At 37.4% G+C, this 19,231-nt stretch overlaps 1 protein-coding gene across 1 annotated transcript in view; it reads left to right on the forward strand.

The window, feature by feature from the left end:
* Positions 1-17,640, forward strand: part of TBC1D32 (TBC1 domain family member 32) — a 54,239-nt gene extending 36,599 nt beyond the window's left edge. Inside the window, exons 26-33 of the mRNA XM_054393021.1 lie at positions 1,701-1,826; positions 6,080-6,163; positions 11,764-11,833; positions 12,655-12,773; positions 12,937-13,091; positions 14,473-14,613; positions 16,526-16,714; positions 17,500-17,640. Coding sequence (XP_054248996.1) covers positions 1,701-1,826; positions 6,080-6,163; positions 11,764-11,833; positions 12,655-12,773; positions 12,937-13,091; positions 14,473-14,613; positions 16,526-16,714; positions 17,500-17,640 — 1,025 coding nt within the window. The remainder of the gene's footprint in view (positions 1-1,700; positions 1,827-6,079; positions 6,164-11,763; positions 11,834-12,654; positions 12,774-12,936; positions 13,092-14,472; positions 14,614-16,525; positions 16,715-17,499) is intronic.
* Positions 17,641-19,231: the final 1,591 nt, after the last annotated feature.

Raw genomic sequence — 19,231 nt, forward strand, 5'->3', positions numbered from 1 at the left:
CAAAGGAGAAATTTACAAGGTATGAACCTTCATCATCTTAGTGAATAGTTAGTAGTATAGGCTACAGTCCTTCATACTGATGGGAACTGCATAGTCCCATGGCAAAGGAATTGTGCACAGCTGGAGTGAGTGCATGTACGTTTACCTTGTTACAGATCTTTCTTTCCCCCCAGAAGCTGACCAGAAAATATTTCATAGCAGCATCAGGTACTCTGGGAAGCAATCTGCCTGAGGAGAGGCAGTGTAATTGATTGTTTCCATTTGATATGGTCAGGATTTTCTGTTAGAAACTGAGTTTGATCAGTTTTCTCTTGCACAAAATACTTTATGAAATGACTTGGCATTTGAACTTAAAAGTTGTTCTGTCTTCTGAAAAACAGAACTTGGTCAGCCCTTCAGATCTGTGTTTTGTAACTAATATATAGAAAGAACTTAGAGCATATTGTATGCATTCTTTTAATTACTGCCTTGAATATATTCAGTGTCCTGGGAGGTTGCTAATGTTTGTTGTTCAGTGTGAATTCCAAGATATGATATTTTGGATGCAGAAAACATTTGATTCAAAGAGAGAAAAAAAAATATCTTAAGGCTTTTATGCAGTGCTATTGGTGAAATGCAGCTTAGCATTTTCACATGGGGTTACATGTGCTGGTTCTGCATTTGTTGCTATCAATCTTCTGTTTTCAAACCTCTGTGAGACTCAGCTAGTGGTAAAATGTACTGCCTCATTCTAGATAAGTGGTAAAGTATGTGTAACTTCTTCTTAGTAGAAAATAGAGAAAAAAAATTACTTTAGCCAGGAGAAAAGCAGGCACACTTGCTGTCCTTTTGTCATTGCATCAATGGCAATTTTAATTTTGAAGGCATGTCTCCCTACTGTAAAGAGAATGTGTCTTTAAAAAGAAGGAAAAAGTAACAGCAAGGAGCAATCTTTGAAATTTTCTTTGCATTTAAAAGGAATCTTTCATAAAGATCTTTTTGTAAGCAAGATGAATATATAATGAAAAATGTTATCTGATGCATTTGTGCCTCATATATAACAATTGTACCAAAAGACTGTGTTTTAATAATGTTCAGGTCAAGAATTCAGAAGTTCAAAACCCCTGAATTACATTGTTGCAGCATCAACAAAGAGCTTGTGGTCCTGGATGCACCTAGGTTCTTCAGAAGACTCAATTTAATATTCCAAGTGTTTGGGGGTTGTTTGTTTATTTTTGTGGTGTGGGGTTTGGTTGGTTGGTTGCTGGTTTGGTTTTGTATTGCGAATATTGCCACAAAACTTGCAACACGACAGTTCAGCAGCAGCTGAGAAGTGTACTTGTTGTGGGTTGACCCTGGCTGGATGCTAGGTGTCCACCAAACCACTCTGTCACTCCTCTCCTCAACTGAACAGATGAAAGAAAATATAATGAGAGGCTTGTGGGGCTGGAATAAAGACAGGGAGAAATCGCTCACTGATTACTGTCACAGGCAAAACAGACTCAGTTTGGGGAAATTAGTTTCTCAGAATGGTAGGGGTTGGAAGGGACCTCTGGAGGTTATCTAGTCCAAACCCTGTGCCAGATCAGGCACACATCCAGACAGGTTTTGAAAGTCTCCAGAAGCTCTCTGGGTAGCCTGCTCCAGTGCTCCAGCACTCTCGAAGAATTACAGAATCATCACAGAGTAACACTAATTTTATTTATTTGTATTTCTTCTAGATAAAGATTTTGACAAGCTCTTATCACTCTTAAAATGTCCAGAGAAGCAAACTGGATGGACAGAAACTTGTAGAAAACAGTTCTGCAAGGTCATGAAAGCCAGGCCAGATAACATCAGCGGAACAAGTGAGTATTACTGAGTTAAAGTAAGCAACCAGAAGTAATACATTTTCAGAGCTATTGCTCCTTCTTTTAAGGAGAAAATTATTTAATTTCCACTTTTCATCAGGTCCAGCTAAAGAAGGTTTGTGACTATCTTTAGTCTTAAGGAGTAGTCTCCCATAGACCTTCTTGTTAAGTATGTGAGAGAGAATTCTCTAGGCTGTGATTTCAAAAGACCAAATCAAGGTAACTGCATTAAACTTCCATTTCGAATTGATTCTCAGAGGACCTTACTCTTCTCTGCAAGAAGATCTCTGATCTTATTAAATATGGACCAAATCTAGTGGCTCAAAGATCACTGAGATGCAGATTCTACATGTAGTCTGCTCTCATTTTTTTAGTATGACCAATTTAAAAAATCATTCACAAATGAGTTTTTTTTTTAATAATGCAGCCAAGATGTTTAGCTTTTTATGTCCTTTTCCACTCTAATTCTGTAACAAGCCTCCTTGAAAAATTGAGGAAGGACATGTATAAGTGCACCTGAATGTCCATGTAATTTGTGACATTTGATTAGGATTTGAAAGCTATTAATAAAGAAGATAATTGTATATCAGTATAGGGTATGCAACCTTCATCTCTAATGGAAGCATTGTCAGGTTTTATTACCTTGTGTTCTTCTTTTCAAAGAAAATGCAGGTTGTTCCTTTGCTGTTTCAAGGTACAATAGTTGAAAGTCTCTCTCATCTTAGGAACTCCAATAGGCCTCCTTACTGTGGCCATTAGTAAATCTACAAAATACAAAGTTGGCAATTCCCTTCTTAAACTGAAGTATGGTTGATGGAGTTAAAAATTTCACATGCTGGTCTTACAAGGAAGTCAGCTGTCCAAGGTTTTCACTTTGGAATTTTAACCTCTAACACAAGTCAAGCAAGACTACTGTTAACTCTTCAGAAAGTTCTTTTTCTTTTAACCTCCTCTGAAGCATCTGTGACTTGGGCTAGAATATGATCCAGTAACACTAGGTACATTAGAGGATCTAATAATATCTGATACTTTTCCCAGTTTTTTACTTAAAGCAAAGTGGGAATTAGATAACCTGTCATGGTGGTTAGCTATTGAAACAGCTTTAATCACATGATTTTTTTTTTAATCAATATTCTTATGCAGTTTAGAAGCCATTTTGATTACCTTCCTTTTGTACATGAGTTTTTCAAGGGAAAAAGGTCCTATAGGAATTCATCTGATTTATGAGCATACTGCAATTGTTTAGGGAATTTTAAAACCCCTTTAATTTATTCTGTATACGATTACACACTCCTAAATTAAATTCCTCTTTATTTTGGATGTGTGGATTAAATTTGCATGAGGTAATTGCCAGTCTCTTAAACGTCAATGTTGATACAGCCAAGCTACCATAATTTAAGAAAATCACCATTTTCACTGAGTTGGTAGGGCACAACACTAATCTCTGTCTCTGAACATATCTTCCTGCATGAAAATTTGAGCTTTTACAACAGCACCATCTGCACTATACCACAAGCTTTCCTAAACTTCTTTTGTCTCCTTTTCCACTTAAATGCAAAATCACTGAGGCGGTTTCCACCTTTTATCAAGATTTTTCAGGAAGTGTCCACATGGGAACTAAATGATTTAGTATTCAAAAACAGGATTTAGAATAACTACTTGTCATAGACATTCTTTTGGAAGAGGCAAAGTCCTGTGAAAATCCTCTGTTTATCCATTAGCCAGATTGGGTTTGTTAAACCCTTCTGTTGGAGCTTCTTCTCTCAAACTTGATTAAAAGCATTTCAGAGATATCCTGACAACACTTAGATGCTTTCGAATGATAGAAATCAATTTAGTGCTTGAGTTTCCTAAAATTGCTTAGCAGTTGAGCTGTCACTTGTCCCATTAACTTAAGCACTGAACTGAGTTATTTGACTGCTAGGTCAAGTGTGTAGATGCCTTCCAACAAAAAAAGGAAGAAATGTACTATTTTTGCCTTGGTTTGGAATTTTCTGAATTAGTGATGCTTTAGGTTCTTTTAGTGTATTTCCTGTTTGCTATTATAGTATTTCAGTAATCACAATAGTAATAGTCATCCAGTTAACATTTAGCTACAGATTTGAAGTTAAATTTATGCTTTTTGCTGTATACAGCTCCAATATCACTTTGCACAAATATTTGTTATATTGTTTGAGGACCAAATTCCACTAAGCGTATTACTGAAGATTTGTGAGGTTGTTTACTCTCACAAGAGGAATAAACTGCTACTGTTCTATAAAATAAATTGCTTTTTGCCAGTCCCATATGGTTTATTAACCGTGATTAAAAATAACTCTATTATGTTTAAGTAGCAGTTTCTTCTCTCCATAAAAATGCATAAGAATATAAATTACATGTGTAATATTTTTTGTTGTTTGATTTAGTAGTCCTTTGCAATTCAAAATTAATTTTATTGCTGTTGGAGTTGACTGCTCTTGACTTGTAAATCCCCATTTAGCTGTTGAGGTGAAACTTCTTTTCCCCTTTTAACCTACTCATCAACATAGTCTTACCAAGAATCAGTTTTAAAACCTTTTTCTGGACTCCTTCAAGGTAAATGAATTTCTCTAAATGTTTTAGACAGCTAGGCAAGAAAAAACTAATCATGATTTAATGTCACTGTTAGTTTGAAAGAGTTGCAAGAAGAGTTAATTATCCTTATGGTATCTTTTTCTTCATTATTTTTCTTGTGTAACAAGCATCAGACTGTGGATGCAGGTTCTGTCACCTTCCCCCTCAGGCATGGAAGAGCTTGCACTGCAGTCCTGTGTTAGATTTCTAGCTCAAGAGTTTTCTAGCTTTCTCCACTGCCACTCCCACCACAGATTGTTACCCCTTTCTTCTGCTTCTGCAGCTGTTCAAGCAGCTATCCCCTAAAATGGTTCAGTGGAATTATGTGGTCTAAAACTGGCCAAACCACCTATGGGTGCTTGGAGTTAAGTACAGGAGTGAGGGACTAGGGGCTGTTAATCTGAGTTGCTGCCAAGAAAATGGTAACTTGCAGTCTTGGAGTGGGAAATCCTGTGGGTAGCAGTACACATTACTCTCTAAATACACTTTCTTGCTTTGCAATAGTGTGAAAAGATCACTATTCTTTAAATTCTGTTTATCATAACAAGAGCAGCTGTTTTGGGATAATATTTACTTGTGAAAAATGTTCATTGCTGCTTTCTCAGATTCTCTGTGGCACGTCTCAATATGGGCTTCCTCCATACAGTATGTGTGCTCAGCTGCTGTAGCCTCAAACTTGCTACTGATTTGTCATTGAGTGTTCTCACCAACATCCTGTTAAGGTGGGGAGGTACTTAGAGACTAGATGTCAGCATCTGATTTGTCTTAGTTTAAGTAAACAATTTTTATCTTGTGATGGCATCAGGTAGTTTTATATAATGTGGGATTTTGATTTATTTTGAAACAGCTCTTAAAATTTCGTTTGTCATCTCCTTACAACTATCTGAAAGGAGGTTGTAGCGAGGAAGGGGTTGTCCTCTTCTCTCTAGTAACAAGTGATGAGAGGAAATGGCCTTAAATTGCACCAGAGGTTGGACATTAGAAGAAACTTCTTCACTGAAAGGGTTCTCAAAGACTGGCACAGGCTACCCAGGGAGGTGGCTGAATCCCCATCCCTGGAGGTGTTTCAGAGAGGCAGAGATGTGGTGCTGAGCGACATGGTTTAGCACCAGCCTTGGTGGGGTTAGACAGTGGTGGGACTCAATGATCTTAAAGGGCTTTTCAGCCAAAACTATTCTATGATTTACTTTTGTCACCATTATTTTGGGGTGATGTGGGTTTTTTCTTTTTTTTTCTTTTTTTTTTTTGTTGCATGGGAGTTCTTGTTGGGCTTTCTGTTTCTTTCCTATCTACATACACAGACAAATATGCTAAGATGTTTTTAGTTTAATTATAGTAGATTTCATATTGAAACAGTGTAACAAATTCAGAAGTAATCCTTGGAGGATATAAAGATAATACAGGATTCTCTCTCTGTTTACACTGAATATATTCTCAGTAACACAATTAAACTTTAATTTAAGAATAGCATTAAGAATGCAAAAGGACGATGCACGCTTTGAATTGTTCCCCCATAAAAACAGAAATAAACATGCAAGAGCTCAAATAGCTTTAGCTTCTTACATATTTTGTTAGGTAGGGCTGCTCCATGGTTTTTGGGTTGCCTTTTTTTTTTTTCCATTGCTTCTAATGTTTTAATGGGGTTTTATTCCTTGCAGTTTTGGCAGAATTAATTGAAAAGTTGGTGTCACATCTTTCTGAAAGCCAATCGGATTGTTATTTCAGGACAGAGAACTATAAAGGTCAGTTTCCTAATAATTTATATTGCCATGCAGCCTCTTCTTATTTAAAAGGAAAGTAATTTAAATATATCTGTAGCAGTCTGGTTGTTTGGTTTGGTTTGAATATATTAGAATCATAGAATCAGTCAGGGTTGGAAGGGACCACAAGGGTCATCCAGTTCCAACCCCCCTGCCATGGGCAGGGACACCTCACACTACATCAGGCTGGCCAGAGCCTCATCCAGCCTGGCCTTAAACACCTCCAGGGATGGGGCCTCAACCACCTCCCTGGACAACCCATTCCAGGCTCTCACCACTCTCATGGTGAAGAACTTCTTCCCCACTTCCAGCCTGAATCTCCATTCCCCCTAGTCCTATCACTACCTGATATCCTAAAAAGTCCCTCCCCAGCTTTCTTTAACAACTCAGAAGTTGGTTACTCAACTGGCAGGAAATAGCTGACTTTGGAGCAAAAGATGCTGTGCTTGAGTAAACACTACAGATAGTTTTTAGTGGTAGGCTCTCACGTTTCTCTCTGTGTAATGGAAAGCTAGAGATGCAGAACAGATGAGGGTATGATTCAAAGTATTTGTTGGCATCTGTTATAGAAAGATTTGCAAAGCTGATGGCACAGCTATTTAAGATGGTGTAAGCAATCTGGCTTACCCTCTGAAAGCCCCATAATGTACAATCAGCCCAAAGGTATGCAAGTTATATTGCATAAAAAAAAAAGATGTGTGTTAAAGAACTGCTTGTGGAGGCAGAATGAATCTTAGTTTTGTACAGATGTGCTTACAGGAAGAATGAAGGATGAAGTTCACTTATTCTAAGTAATACATTTTAATATTTTAAAGCACTTGCAAAATTAGAAGATTCAGAAGCATTGTTATTAGCTGCTTGAAAATGAATTTGCATTCATTATTCTCTGTCCAGGACTTTTCTCTTATATTGTAGTGCAGTCATTTAGGGTACTTACACTGCCACTACCTCTGGAGAACCAAACCTGCTTTAGGGAAAGTCTCTTATTTATACTGATATTTTATTCTCACATCCATAGGATGCAAATATAGTATCCTTGGAGACTTCAGACTTGCCTTTGAAGTTTCAAAGCATGAAAGCTCTTTAGTAATTTAGAGGATCTCTTTCTTTTATGTAGTGGTCTTTACCTGTTGTATGCTCACTAACAGAATACTCTTAATTTTGAGAAGTTCTCTCTGCTTAATGAAGAGAGTAGCTGAAGTGACAATTGGTCCTGTCACTGTTTTGTTTTTCCTTAAAGGGTGTGTTTGTTGTCCTGCATTAGTTTGTCATTTACTTTTCAACATCTCCAGAGGCATAATAAGCAACCAAAATCTTTTCATGCATTCATAGGACTTGCTACTTACATAGTTCTGAGGCTTCCCAATTCAAATGATGGTCTTGATGGTTCTTTTAAAAGCCCATATAATGTCTTTGTGATGCAAAGGATTTATTTGACACTTAGACTGCCTCACTTGTTCCTCTCTGTACCTCTCTTTTTAGGTCACAGCTCAAATTATCAAGCCTTCTCCAGTGATATGGAAGGCCTAGGTGTAGTTTTCTGTCTTAGGGAATGCATATCTTGAATCTCTTTGGAGATTAGTGTAGGCCACAGATCTAAATTTTCAAGGTTATCTTTTCTAAACAGGAACTCAAGGATCTGAGGAACTAAAAACCAGTTTTGAATATTTGTTTGATTTTAATGAAGAGAAGGCAAAATTTTCTTGAAAGTGGATTCAGGGCAGTGCAGAGATACTCAGTATTTATCATGTTTCTTGAAATGAGAAATTGAATATCTTTAAAAATGACAGCTTTTTCTAAACTTGTAGGTAGTTGTAATTAGAATAACACAGGCATCCATCTGCTGTGGAATTCCCTCAGGATTTCAGCTTATTATAAAATTTGCAAATATGGAAAAATCAAATTAGTTTGGGTTGTTATCATTTTCAAGATAAGAAGGAAAAAAGATCTGATAAACAGCTAGCAGTTGCAGTGCTTAATTATAAAAAGTAACACAAATCTTGCTTGAAATTTGCTTTCTGCTAGCAGCAACATTACTGCTGCAATGGGAATTCAGAAGAGCAAAATAACATACAATATGTATGTTAAATGTTCATGAAGCTTGTTTGCAGAATCACAGAATTGTCAGGGTTGGAAAGGGACCTCAAGGATCATCCAGTTCCAACCCTCCTGCCATGGGCAGGGATACATTCCACTAGATCAGGTTGCCCAGAGCCACATCCAGCCTGGCCTTAAAAATAACCAAGGATGGGGCTTCTACCACTGCCCTGGGCAACCTGTTCCAGTGTCTCACTGCCCTTATAGTGAAGAAGTTCTTCCTAAGACCCAATCTGAATCTACCCTCCTGTAGCTTGGATCTGTTCCCCCTAGTCCTTACACTACCTGACACCCTAAAAAGTCCCCCCACTTTCCCACAATGAATTTCTAGTTTGCTTTTATTTTTCTTCTAGAAAAAACAACAGCAGCAACAAACCACCAAATGCTGAAAAACAAGTTATTGATATCTCACTGTAGTAGGCAACAGGATGGCAAGAACCTGAAATTTGTTACTCCAGTAAAACAGGCATTACACATTAGGGATATGAAGTTCCTGAAATAGCCACTTGCTCTTTCTACTAGTAAATTCCAGTTCATTGCAACATAAACTCTTTGTGGGAATGTGTTAGTTTTCTCAAGGTGTCAACAAACCCATTTCTCAAACAATTCCACTTGCATAGTCATCTGATACATTGGTGCCGGGGCTTAATTGATCTCTGCTGTGTGTCACAGACTGCCCAAGCAGTCTGTGCAGATCGTGCAGATGCCCTTGCACTTGAGTCCTCTATTTTCACCTGACTTTTTCTCTGCTATGTACTGCCAAAAGGACAGAACCTGAGGGGTTTCAGGTCTTGGCCATAAAACTCAAATGTCATGGTGTGTTCCTCCTCTAGGTGAGGCTTAGTGCTCTAGCTGAACAAAATCTCATAGAAATTTTCTACTATTTAATGAGCTCTTAATCGTCCAAGAGTCACATGGATCAGGTAAGGAACTGAGATATTTCAAAAGCACCAATGGGAAGCTACCAGTATAGAGCTGATAGGAGCAGCAAATATTCCTACTCAAATCTCAAACTGGGCTGAAAGGGAAGAGCAAGGATATCCTTCCCTCTTCCTGCATCATTTGATGCCTGCACGTTAATGATGAGTGGCCATTTCTAGAGGTGCTGTTAGCAAAAGCTATTTTGCTGTTTTCATGCAGGAAAAGATAATATTCTACAATTTGTCATGTATAATGTTTGGCTTTGGGAGGTTTTAAGTTAACCCCTGACAATTAATAGTTTACAGTCAGTGTTTCAAAGGAAGCATTTTCTCTTTTGAATGAAGATTGTGATAAATAGTGGGTTTCAAAAAAGATTTGAGAGCAAGCATACCAATGTTTTTTTAGGATTAGCTTACCTAAAGTGTGTGTGTGTGTGTGTATATATATATATATATGTATGTATTATTTACACTTTAAAATGGTCCATTTTTACTGTTGGGGGGGTAGAGGGAGTTATGCATATTAGAATGAGACAAAGTCAAATTTCCATTATAATACTGTTTTTTTAAAAATTTTGAGAGCTCCTAGAGTAATGTAGAATCATAGAATGGTTTGGGTTGGAAAGAATCTCCAAAGGTCATCTAGTCCAACCCCCCTGCAGGGATATCCTCTGCTAGATAGGGTTGCTCAGAGCCTTGTCCAGCCTGACCTTGAGTATCTCCAGGGATAGAGCCTCAACTACCTCCCTGGGCAACCTCTTCCAGTGTTCCACCACCCTCATGGTAAATATCCTTCGATTCACTGGTTTTGTTTTGTCAAAATTTCTATTTCACAATGTTTTACATTTTAAAGAAATGTAAAATCCCTGATTGTTATTTTTTCTTTTATTAGATAAAGCAAAAGGAAGCTTACAAAGCATGTTGTCCATTTAATAATAGCTACACTGCTGTACTGTTATCGAATTCACAGTTCAGAGAGGTGTCTGTCCTTTGTGTGAGGACAAATGGCATTCTTACTTAGAAAACTGATCTGTTGATGCTTTTTGTTATGAAACCCATAGTGTTTCAAGACAAATATCAGGTGTTTCGATAAATATCTGTCAAATGAGTTTTGTAAATTAAAAATGAAATTAAACAAAATCAGTTCAGGGTATTAAATCAGAGGTATGAGCATCATTACAATAATAGTCACAGTGTACTCATAAGCTTACCAGTCAAGTTTTGATCCATGGCTTACAGTATGCTGCATTACAATATTTAACTTATTGTTAATAACCATTTTCTAAGCTGAATGGAGCATTTAAGGTTTCTGGGTCCAGTTTTTAATCAGTGGGAAGTAGTTCTTTGTGTATTCTAGATGACTTTATGCTTTAGTAAACTACAGTTCTCCCAAAACTTTTGGAAAACCAAAACTTTTGATCCAGGACGAAGTGTGTGTGTGTTCCCCTATAGGCTGTGGATTTGCCCAGTGTGTGGAGCTCTGGTTATATCAGAAACACTGTACAAGAGCAAGAGGTTCTGCTTTGATGAGGTATTGTGTATAATACAGAATTATTAGTCAATCCAAACTCTCTTAATTGTGTATCCTCTTTCATAGTACAGGGGGGAATAGCAAAAGGAAAACTGAGAAGGAGAAACCCCTTTTCAGCAACTAGGATGTTTGTGCAAGAAAGAAAAGGCAATGAGAATCAGTGCAACCAGTTGTGTTCTTTTAATGAGAAATAAGCCTTCAGGACTTGCTCAGGTTGTGGGCTGTGATAGAATTGTTTCTCATGACACCCCAGCTGGACTGGGATACCAGCTCCGGTGCTGCCACCCACAGAAGGCTCTACCTCAGAAGAGGGGCAAGGCTTCCTTGTGGCTTAGAGGTGGTTACACTGCTTGGCCTCTCCACTGGCATTAAATATGATGGTGTCAGGACTGAGTTAGCCATTAGTCATAGCCAACTCATTCAAATTCCCCCTGCTTTCCAGGACATGAGTATGCCTCTTGCCTTCACAGCTGCACACAAGAACCTGAAAATGAATTGACTTAATATGGTAATTGCAGCCTGAGTGAAGAGGGAATTTGGAACAGGAGCTGTAAAAAGATCTGAACTGTTTAATTCATCTTGGTGGGTTTTTAACTGAAATGCCCTGTGATTTTATATCTATTTTTCCAAATATTGAGTTGCTGGTATGCTACTGTGCAAAAGATATTTAGATTTCTTTCTGTCCCATCAGATTATTGCATAATCTTGTTTCACTCAAAGACTGGTTGATTTTTCTTCTGTATAAATGGGTGTGAAAACAGTGTTTGTTTACATTGTGATTATCATTAGCTTTACAGCACAATAACAGAGAACATTTCCTTATAATAAGGTGATTTTAATAATAATAAATACTGAATGTACTTGAAGAATGCAGGTTCTGGCTGCATTCTTTGCAAACACTGCTAAACTCATTAGGAGTAAGAAACAGTTCTCCAGAATTGGTGTTCATGCATAAAAGAAGCTTTGCATTAGTATTCAGTTAAAATTGTATTTATCATAACACTTTATTATTTCTGTTTATTCTTTTGTTGTAGCTGTGGATGCAGCTGTGAAGAAGGAAAGCCTTTCATCTGTGCAGCAGCTTGGTGTTGAAATGACAGTCAGGTACATGGTATTTAAATATTTCCCTTGTGTGTTTCTAGGATTTGTTTGATTTCCATGGAATGGCTTTAATGATACTTAATCTATCAACTCAATATTTCATACCATTTAAATCTAAAGATCATCTTTAAGAAAATGAATTCTGACTTTGAAAATGAAGAAGGTATTAGTCCCTAATTAAATTATCTTTCCAGATTACATAGGTTATTATCCTTTATCATTGTAAAGCCTAACTGCAACTTGTTAGTAAGATTTACCATAAAATCACATTATCCTGAGTTATGGCTTTTTTTTTTTTTCTCCTGACATTATTTCTCTAAATGGTTCTGTTTAGCTAAGCTTAGTTATATGCCACTTAAACATTTTATTTGGCTTGTGATTTGCCAAGCCCTGATGAAGGAAAAGCTAATCTGTCTGTACTTCCACAGATTGTTATCTTCAGCACTGATCTTTGCATTCTGATGTTAATAATTACACATTCCATACACTTGGATGGAATTCTAAATAATCTATGTAAAGAAAGTGAGTCATGTACATTAGAGCACTTGCTCCTCTACCCCCCAGTATTTAAAACAGAACTAAAGGGAATTTAGATGGGGAATAGTAACTGAGTAGCAGATGTTTGCTGTGTATCCTTCCTAGATAATAGGTTTTATTATCCACATAAATGGTTTATGTACAATACAGTGATTTGTAATGAACAACATTATGACAGTTAAACTTTCACAGACCTATTAAGTAAGAGTTCTTGCTTTTTAGGGGATTAAAAAAAACCAAAACCAAATACCTTTAAAACAGCTTTGGTTTTCAACCTTTTGTGCTAGATATGGAAAATACCTGAGTTTGCTGAAAGAAGAACATGCAGAGGATGGGTTGTGCTTTGTGTTAATGCATTGTGAGAAATTCCTGAAACAACAGCAAAGAACTGTGGTGTCCTCACTTTGTATCCTTTCTTGATGGCATGAATTACATTGCCTAAAAGTGGTAAGTGTATTTCACTTGGAAATGTCATTAAGGTAAAATGCACACCCAGTGCACCCACCCTCCCTTCCTCCCTTCCCTCCCTGTGTGTGGGCCTGGGGCAGTTCCTTAACCTTCTCCCACAGGCTGCTTGCAGGAGCACTACACTGCCTACGACTGGTTTGCCTCTTCAGTCTTCCTCATAATGTCAGGAGATGGGGAGAGGACACTGAAGTTTCTTCAGCAATTTTCACATCTTCTTGTTTCAGCATTTCTCTGGATACCAAGACTGCATTTATCTGTAAGAATGAAAAAGCTGCTTGGTTTTTCTTGGAAAGTTTCTAAAGGAGGCTTTAGTTTTGGGTGGGTGTTTATTAATGCTTCAGTTTATTAATGTTTCCATAAAAGCCACCTAACTGAATGGGTGACCCTGGAAAAAAGTCTTGGAATAATATAGATTTGACATTTGCTCAAATGGTTTTTTTAAATTTAGTGACATATAATAGATGGACTGATAGTGAAGGCAACATTAATTGAATTTTAAAGCTGGCAGTAAAATAAACTTTGCTAGTGGCATTAAATTCTGTGGGAAAGCTGGTCACTCTTGATTGACCTTTTTTCTATTACTAAAAAAAAAAGGAACTACCCCACTGTAAGTAAAACGGTTTTAAAATTGACTAAATGCACTAGAATGTATTAAATTTCAGAAATTATGATTGCTCAAATACTGAATGCTTAAGAATGTAAAATTATTACCATTTTGGCTCAAATTTGTATTATCAGAAGCATCATTGCCATCTTTCATTAAGGGTGATTCCATCTATGTATAAACAAACCCTTCCAGTTTTGAACAGAGACATAAAAGATGACAACTGTAGTCTTTACCAGAAAATTGGGTTTATAGGAAGCATGGTTTACTTTTCATACCTATTCCTCCTGTAGTCTTCTGTATTAATAGGGATTGGTATTTCTTGTCACCAGAAGCAGCCATGTGGGTTGACTCCAGCCCTGAGGTTCTTCCAGCATAATCAAGTTTTACTCCATTGTGTGACTATAATTGTGCTGAGAACTTCAGTGTGGTCTTCCACACAAGAACTAGGCAGCATTGCAGGCAGCTTGCTGCAGTGCTAACATTCATTCTCAACAGCTAAATGATTTGGTTTTTAGAAGGTATCTTGAAACCATAAGGAGAAAATTCCATAATTAAGCTATTTGCATAACTACTGCAATGTAAACTGAAATCAAATGTCAAAACATGAATGTGGAATTATCCAGCTCTTGGATTATGATGCTGCCTACCTCAAAAAGGAGAAAAATTCTAAAGAGTATATCTTGACCTTCTAGCATGAAGCCAAGGATTCATTACCTAGAAACTAGGCACTGATATTTAGACCTTACTTATGGTTCTCCATCCATGCTTTGACAATTAAAGGTTACATGCAGGGAAGAATTAGATCTCTAATGCAAAGGAATAGTTGAGATATGTTTCTAGTGTCTAATTTTCATGAGTTTAACTACATGTTTCTCCTGCTGTCTGTTCTGTTTACCATCTCTAAAATAACTGGGATGACTTCTCTGACAGGTAAACAGGTATTTTGTTATATATTGTTCTCAACAAGGTATTTCAAGGTAACATGTTTTAATAGTCTGACATCCTTTCCCTAAATGTTGTTGTTTATCAGATCCACCTGCCTGCTAGCACAGTGGAATCTGGCATCCATCCAGTCTATTTCTGCAGCACTCACCACATTGAGATGTTGCTGAAAGCCGAGCTGCCGCTTGTCTCCTCAGCTTTTCACAGAGCTGGCTTCACTCCATCCCAGGTAACTGTTGAAAGCCTGCAAAGCATCAGTAGCTTTTTGACTTAAATCCACAAAATCAAAGCTGGTCAGGAATTAGTGTTGTTTTTCTATATAGCACTTGTGTGGTGGTGATGAAAGTGGGGTTAGGAGAAGAGTATTACATCTATAGTGACTTGAAGTGTCTGAAAAGAGACAGCAACTGACTTGGGTGGAATAATGGCAGTGCACTACAGCTGATGACCTTCCCATACATGTTCATGAAGACAACTTGTTGAAGCAACGTACACCAAACAAAGATTTATCATTAAGAATGAATAGAATAGCTTATTCCCTCAGATAATTTTCTAAATTTTCTATAGGAGGGAAATGAGTAATTTTGATAGGTATATAAGAAGCAGCAGTTCATGTGGTAATAGAGCCAAATGAGCTGCCTTAACTGCTAACAGTGCTCTATATTAAAGAGTTCACAGAATCACAGACTGCCAGGTTGGAAGGGACCCCCAGGATCATCTGGTCCAGCCTTTCTAGGTGATAGTATGAGAAGGCCCAGCACCCTGTCAAGCTTATTCTTAAACCTGACTGATGCAGGGGAATATTTGTCCAATATTTATCCTCTTTATCCAAAGAGGAATATTTATCCATAATGTTTCTTTCATTTTCCCTACTTACTGCTATTCCTGAGGAATGCAAAATGCTATGTGTGGAGGATTCCTTAGACAGATCATAGTCATGGTGAAGCATAAACAGCTTCAAGCACTAATGAGTAAGGTTGCCATGCAAAGGCTATCTCACCACAGTAAGAATGCTTATTGCTGTCCCAAGGCAAGAAAAATATTTTTAATCTTAATGCCTTCAAAATTCCTTTTTAACATAAGATAGGGAACATAAGAGGCTTCTTACTAAGGGCAGGTGTCAGTGTGATACAGGTTTTGCTTACAGTAATCAGATTGGGATTTGATCTTTGAGGGGAAATACTAACAGAGGAGGGACTTACCTCAGCACAGGAATGACATTCATGGTAATGATGCTGTTTTGAGGTAGAAAAACAAATGAAGCTCCCTTCTCAGCTATTGTCTAAGTCATACACTCAATTATAGAGCAGTTACTGTTCTAAACTGCTAAATCCTAAAAAGAATTTTTTGTTTGGAGAATTGTTTTAAAATCACTTACTGTGTTGCAGAAATGCCACTGGTGGGTGCCACTCTCTGTTGTTGGAGTTCTACTGCAGGATTAAAAACAAACAAACCTTGAACTGTGAAAACAACTCCAATGTTTTTAAGTGCTTGTGTGCATCAACAAATACCTGAAAACAGATTTAATGCCAGAATATGGCTGCTGTCATCTAATTAGAATCTTGGTACTTCTGCTCCTGCATATTTTTAAACACTTTAAAGACAAATTAGCAGATGATTTGTGGTCTAGAACTAAATGAAATGTGCTTGTGCACATCTTAATATGTTGCAATTTAGAACTGGAAAAAAAGGAGTCACTAAGTGTATTCCATACCCACTTCATTAAAGGAAAGTGTGTCTTAGGGAAAGACTCATTTGTAAAGCAAAGAACTGCTTTAATTTAAAGGAAAAAACCACACTAAACACACCTTCATTGCCTTCCTTACCCTTCAGGCCATGTTTTAAAATTAAACTTTGAGTTTCATGTCTCAGCTTCAGGAGGTGTCGGAATATACTCCTCAGGTAAGTGAGATGCATGGATGCAGGGGCTTAGATTTAGCAGAACTCACTGGAAGGCCATGCAGAGGCTGTGATTTAAAAAATGGACTTCTTGACTACTGTACTTCATTCCCTTTATTTTCATAAGCAGGGTAATGTTACAGGAAAAACGGTCTGTAGTACAGAGAAGTTAAGAGATGAAGCTGATCAATTATGATAATGTCTACAGCAATTTAATTATCTATCATTTTATTCTCATCTAGATTTGTCTGCAATGGATAACTCAGTGTTTCTGGAATTACATGGACTGGACTGAGATCTGCCACTACATTGCTCTATGTATTCTCCTTGGTCCTGATTACCAAGTGTATATGTGCATTTCTGTGTTCAGACACCTACAGCAAGACATTCTGAAGCACACTGAAGCCCAAGATCTCCAGCTTTTTCTTAAAGTAAGTGTTTCTCTTTTAATTTTGCAGTTGCTGAAGGGAAGCAAAGCTTTCAACACTGCAAGTATGTGCTGCTTCATCTGAAGCCCTTACTGATTTTCACTTATCAGTTTTAAGTGAGGGAAATAATACTTCAATTTTATTTACTTCCTGGCAGGAAACTGTTGTATAGTATTTTCCAGAGAATAGCTTTCCTTCATTTTGTCCTGATTAGCTTGCTTTGTAAGCAAAGCAAGTGGTCACATAAAATCAGGAGGGCTATGTGATTCAGATCTCTGTGGCCCCAATCTCATTAAATTAGATGTTCTCCAGAAAGTGTTTATTCTGATTTTATTTAAGCAGTTGATAAAGATCATTCTTTATTATTGATTTTGAAAATAACTATCTACTGTTACTTTTATTGAGGAACTAGTTGGATATGACATCCACAAACATCTAGCATCCCATGGGATAATATAAAAACATTTCCAAAGAATAGTGTAATTACCTGGCTTTGCCTTCTTGAAGCTTACTTTGTTTTCCTTAAAAATCTTCACTTGTCTTGTTCTCCAAAAATGAGATGAACAACACCCATCTGGAAAAAAAAAAAAGTGTTTGTTACCAAGACTGTCTGGAAGCAGCTATTACCAATTCTTTATTTCTAAATAAAATGGACTAATATGTGTGTATTCTAAACACCCAGGCTCTGACAAGCAGAAAATTAGCTATCTTTGAATGCTTAGAATTCATTAAACGTGAATTGTGAGTCTCTTATTCCTACTAAATGTTTCCTGTGTGTATCTGTGCAGGAAGAAGCACTCCATGGATTTCGAGTGAGTGATTATTTAGAATACATGGAAGGCTTGGAGGTGATCTACAGACCGATGCTGCTGAAGGAGATGAGCAGCATAAAAGGGCAGAGTACACAGATGAAGCAAACAAACACTTAAAGGATGTTGATACACCCCATGTATAAATATATGATTGATATATCAATCTCACTTAAATTGTCAGGCTCTATAAATGTACATACTGTAAAAGGAGACAGTGAAGCTTTTGCAAAATGACTTAAGTTTGATGAGCTAAAACCCCACATTTTTCCAACAGGCTCTGTGCACAGCTTTGTTTTCAGTTAGCAGAAAGCAGTTTCAGAACCTACCTGTAGGAGGCTGAGGTGTCTTCCTCAGAACATGAGTCTTTTCTTATAAAGCCTTGAACCTATTCCAAATTCAATGCCTTACCATCAAAGAATCATCTTGTAGCACAGTCCTGAAAACTTCATCTGTTGCTAGAGTCTGACAACGTAATTAAAACCAACTCGATGCATGAAAAGTCAATAAATGAAAAACAAATTCCCATACACAGCTGTTCTCACTCTGTGGATAAGGTTGAGAAATCACATATGACAAAAGACTCATAGTCCTGTCTGGGAAAAAAAAAAAAAAAAAAAGAAAAATCATTATTTTGTCAGAAATTTCTGGTGTTTATTTGTAATATGCACTCTGTCTGCCTAAGTGAATGAGCAGTCCACAAGGGGCCCTAGAACCTGACCACTTTTAAAGGTTTATCCAGACAGGAAAACTGAGTAGTTTTGTCGATGTTTGCCCTTTATCACCAAGGAAAAGCCAGAATGAGGCTGACTGAGAAATGTATTTTTTTTTTTTCCTAACACCAAAATTTCAACACTGCTGAAGTCGACTGAAATTCTCAGTTTGAAAAGAAACAGGAGGAGCACTGCATCCTAATTGCTGTTAGGTAACAACTGAGGAAACATTCTAGTGCCTTGCTTTTCCATATTTTCTTACATCACTGTTTGTTAAATATTATTTAAGAAAGAAATCAATACCTATTTATGCACCACTGATTTTCAAAGTACTGAGCATGATGCTGTTGCAGTAAATATAATACTCAGATGATAACATCTTCTCTATCTAAACAGCTGCCTTTTTGTATTCCTCTTCCCCCAGCAAAGGAGAGAGAGGCACTGCAGAGCTGACCCTTAATATCAATGACTTTCATTAATATTGCATCAGATCAATGCAAAGAGGCACAGTACACAGTAATCAGGAAGATGAGTCTGATACAAACCTAAAGCCAGCAGCCTGAGGACCAAGTGCTGCTACTGAAGGAAAAGCACTTTTTACTCTGCCTCTAGCTATTCAAATCAGCTGCAGTTTCCCCATCAGCAAAACAGCTATGGTTTCATACAGGCCCATGTTGATCAATTAGGAGTATTTGTAAAATATTTTCTTTAAATTCTATGGAAAAGCTAAATTTTAATACTTGATAATAGCTATCAAGTAGAACAAAGCTACCTTTGACATATTAAGTAATCAGATCAATAGTTTCAGTCAAGGTCTGTGCTGTCACAGGACACAAGCCATTCTAAAATACATCAGGGAAGGGACCACCCAAGGTCTTCTAGTCAAAACCCCCTGCAGTGAGCAGGGACAGCCTCCACTAGATCAGGTTGCCCAGAACCTTGTGTAGCCTGACCTTGAATATCTCCAGGGATGGGGCCTCAACCACCTCCCTGGCCAA

Source organism: Indicator indicator, chromosome 27, assembly GCF_027791375.1.
Source record: "Indicator indicator isolate 239-I01 chromosome 27, UM_Iind_1.1, whole genome shotgun sequence".
NCBI classification, from domain to species: domain Eukaryota; kingdom Metazoa; phylum Chordata; class Aves; order Piciformes; family Indicatoridae; genus Indicator; species Indicator indicator.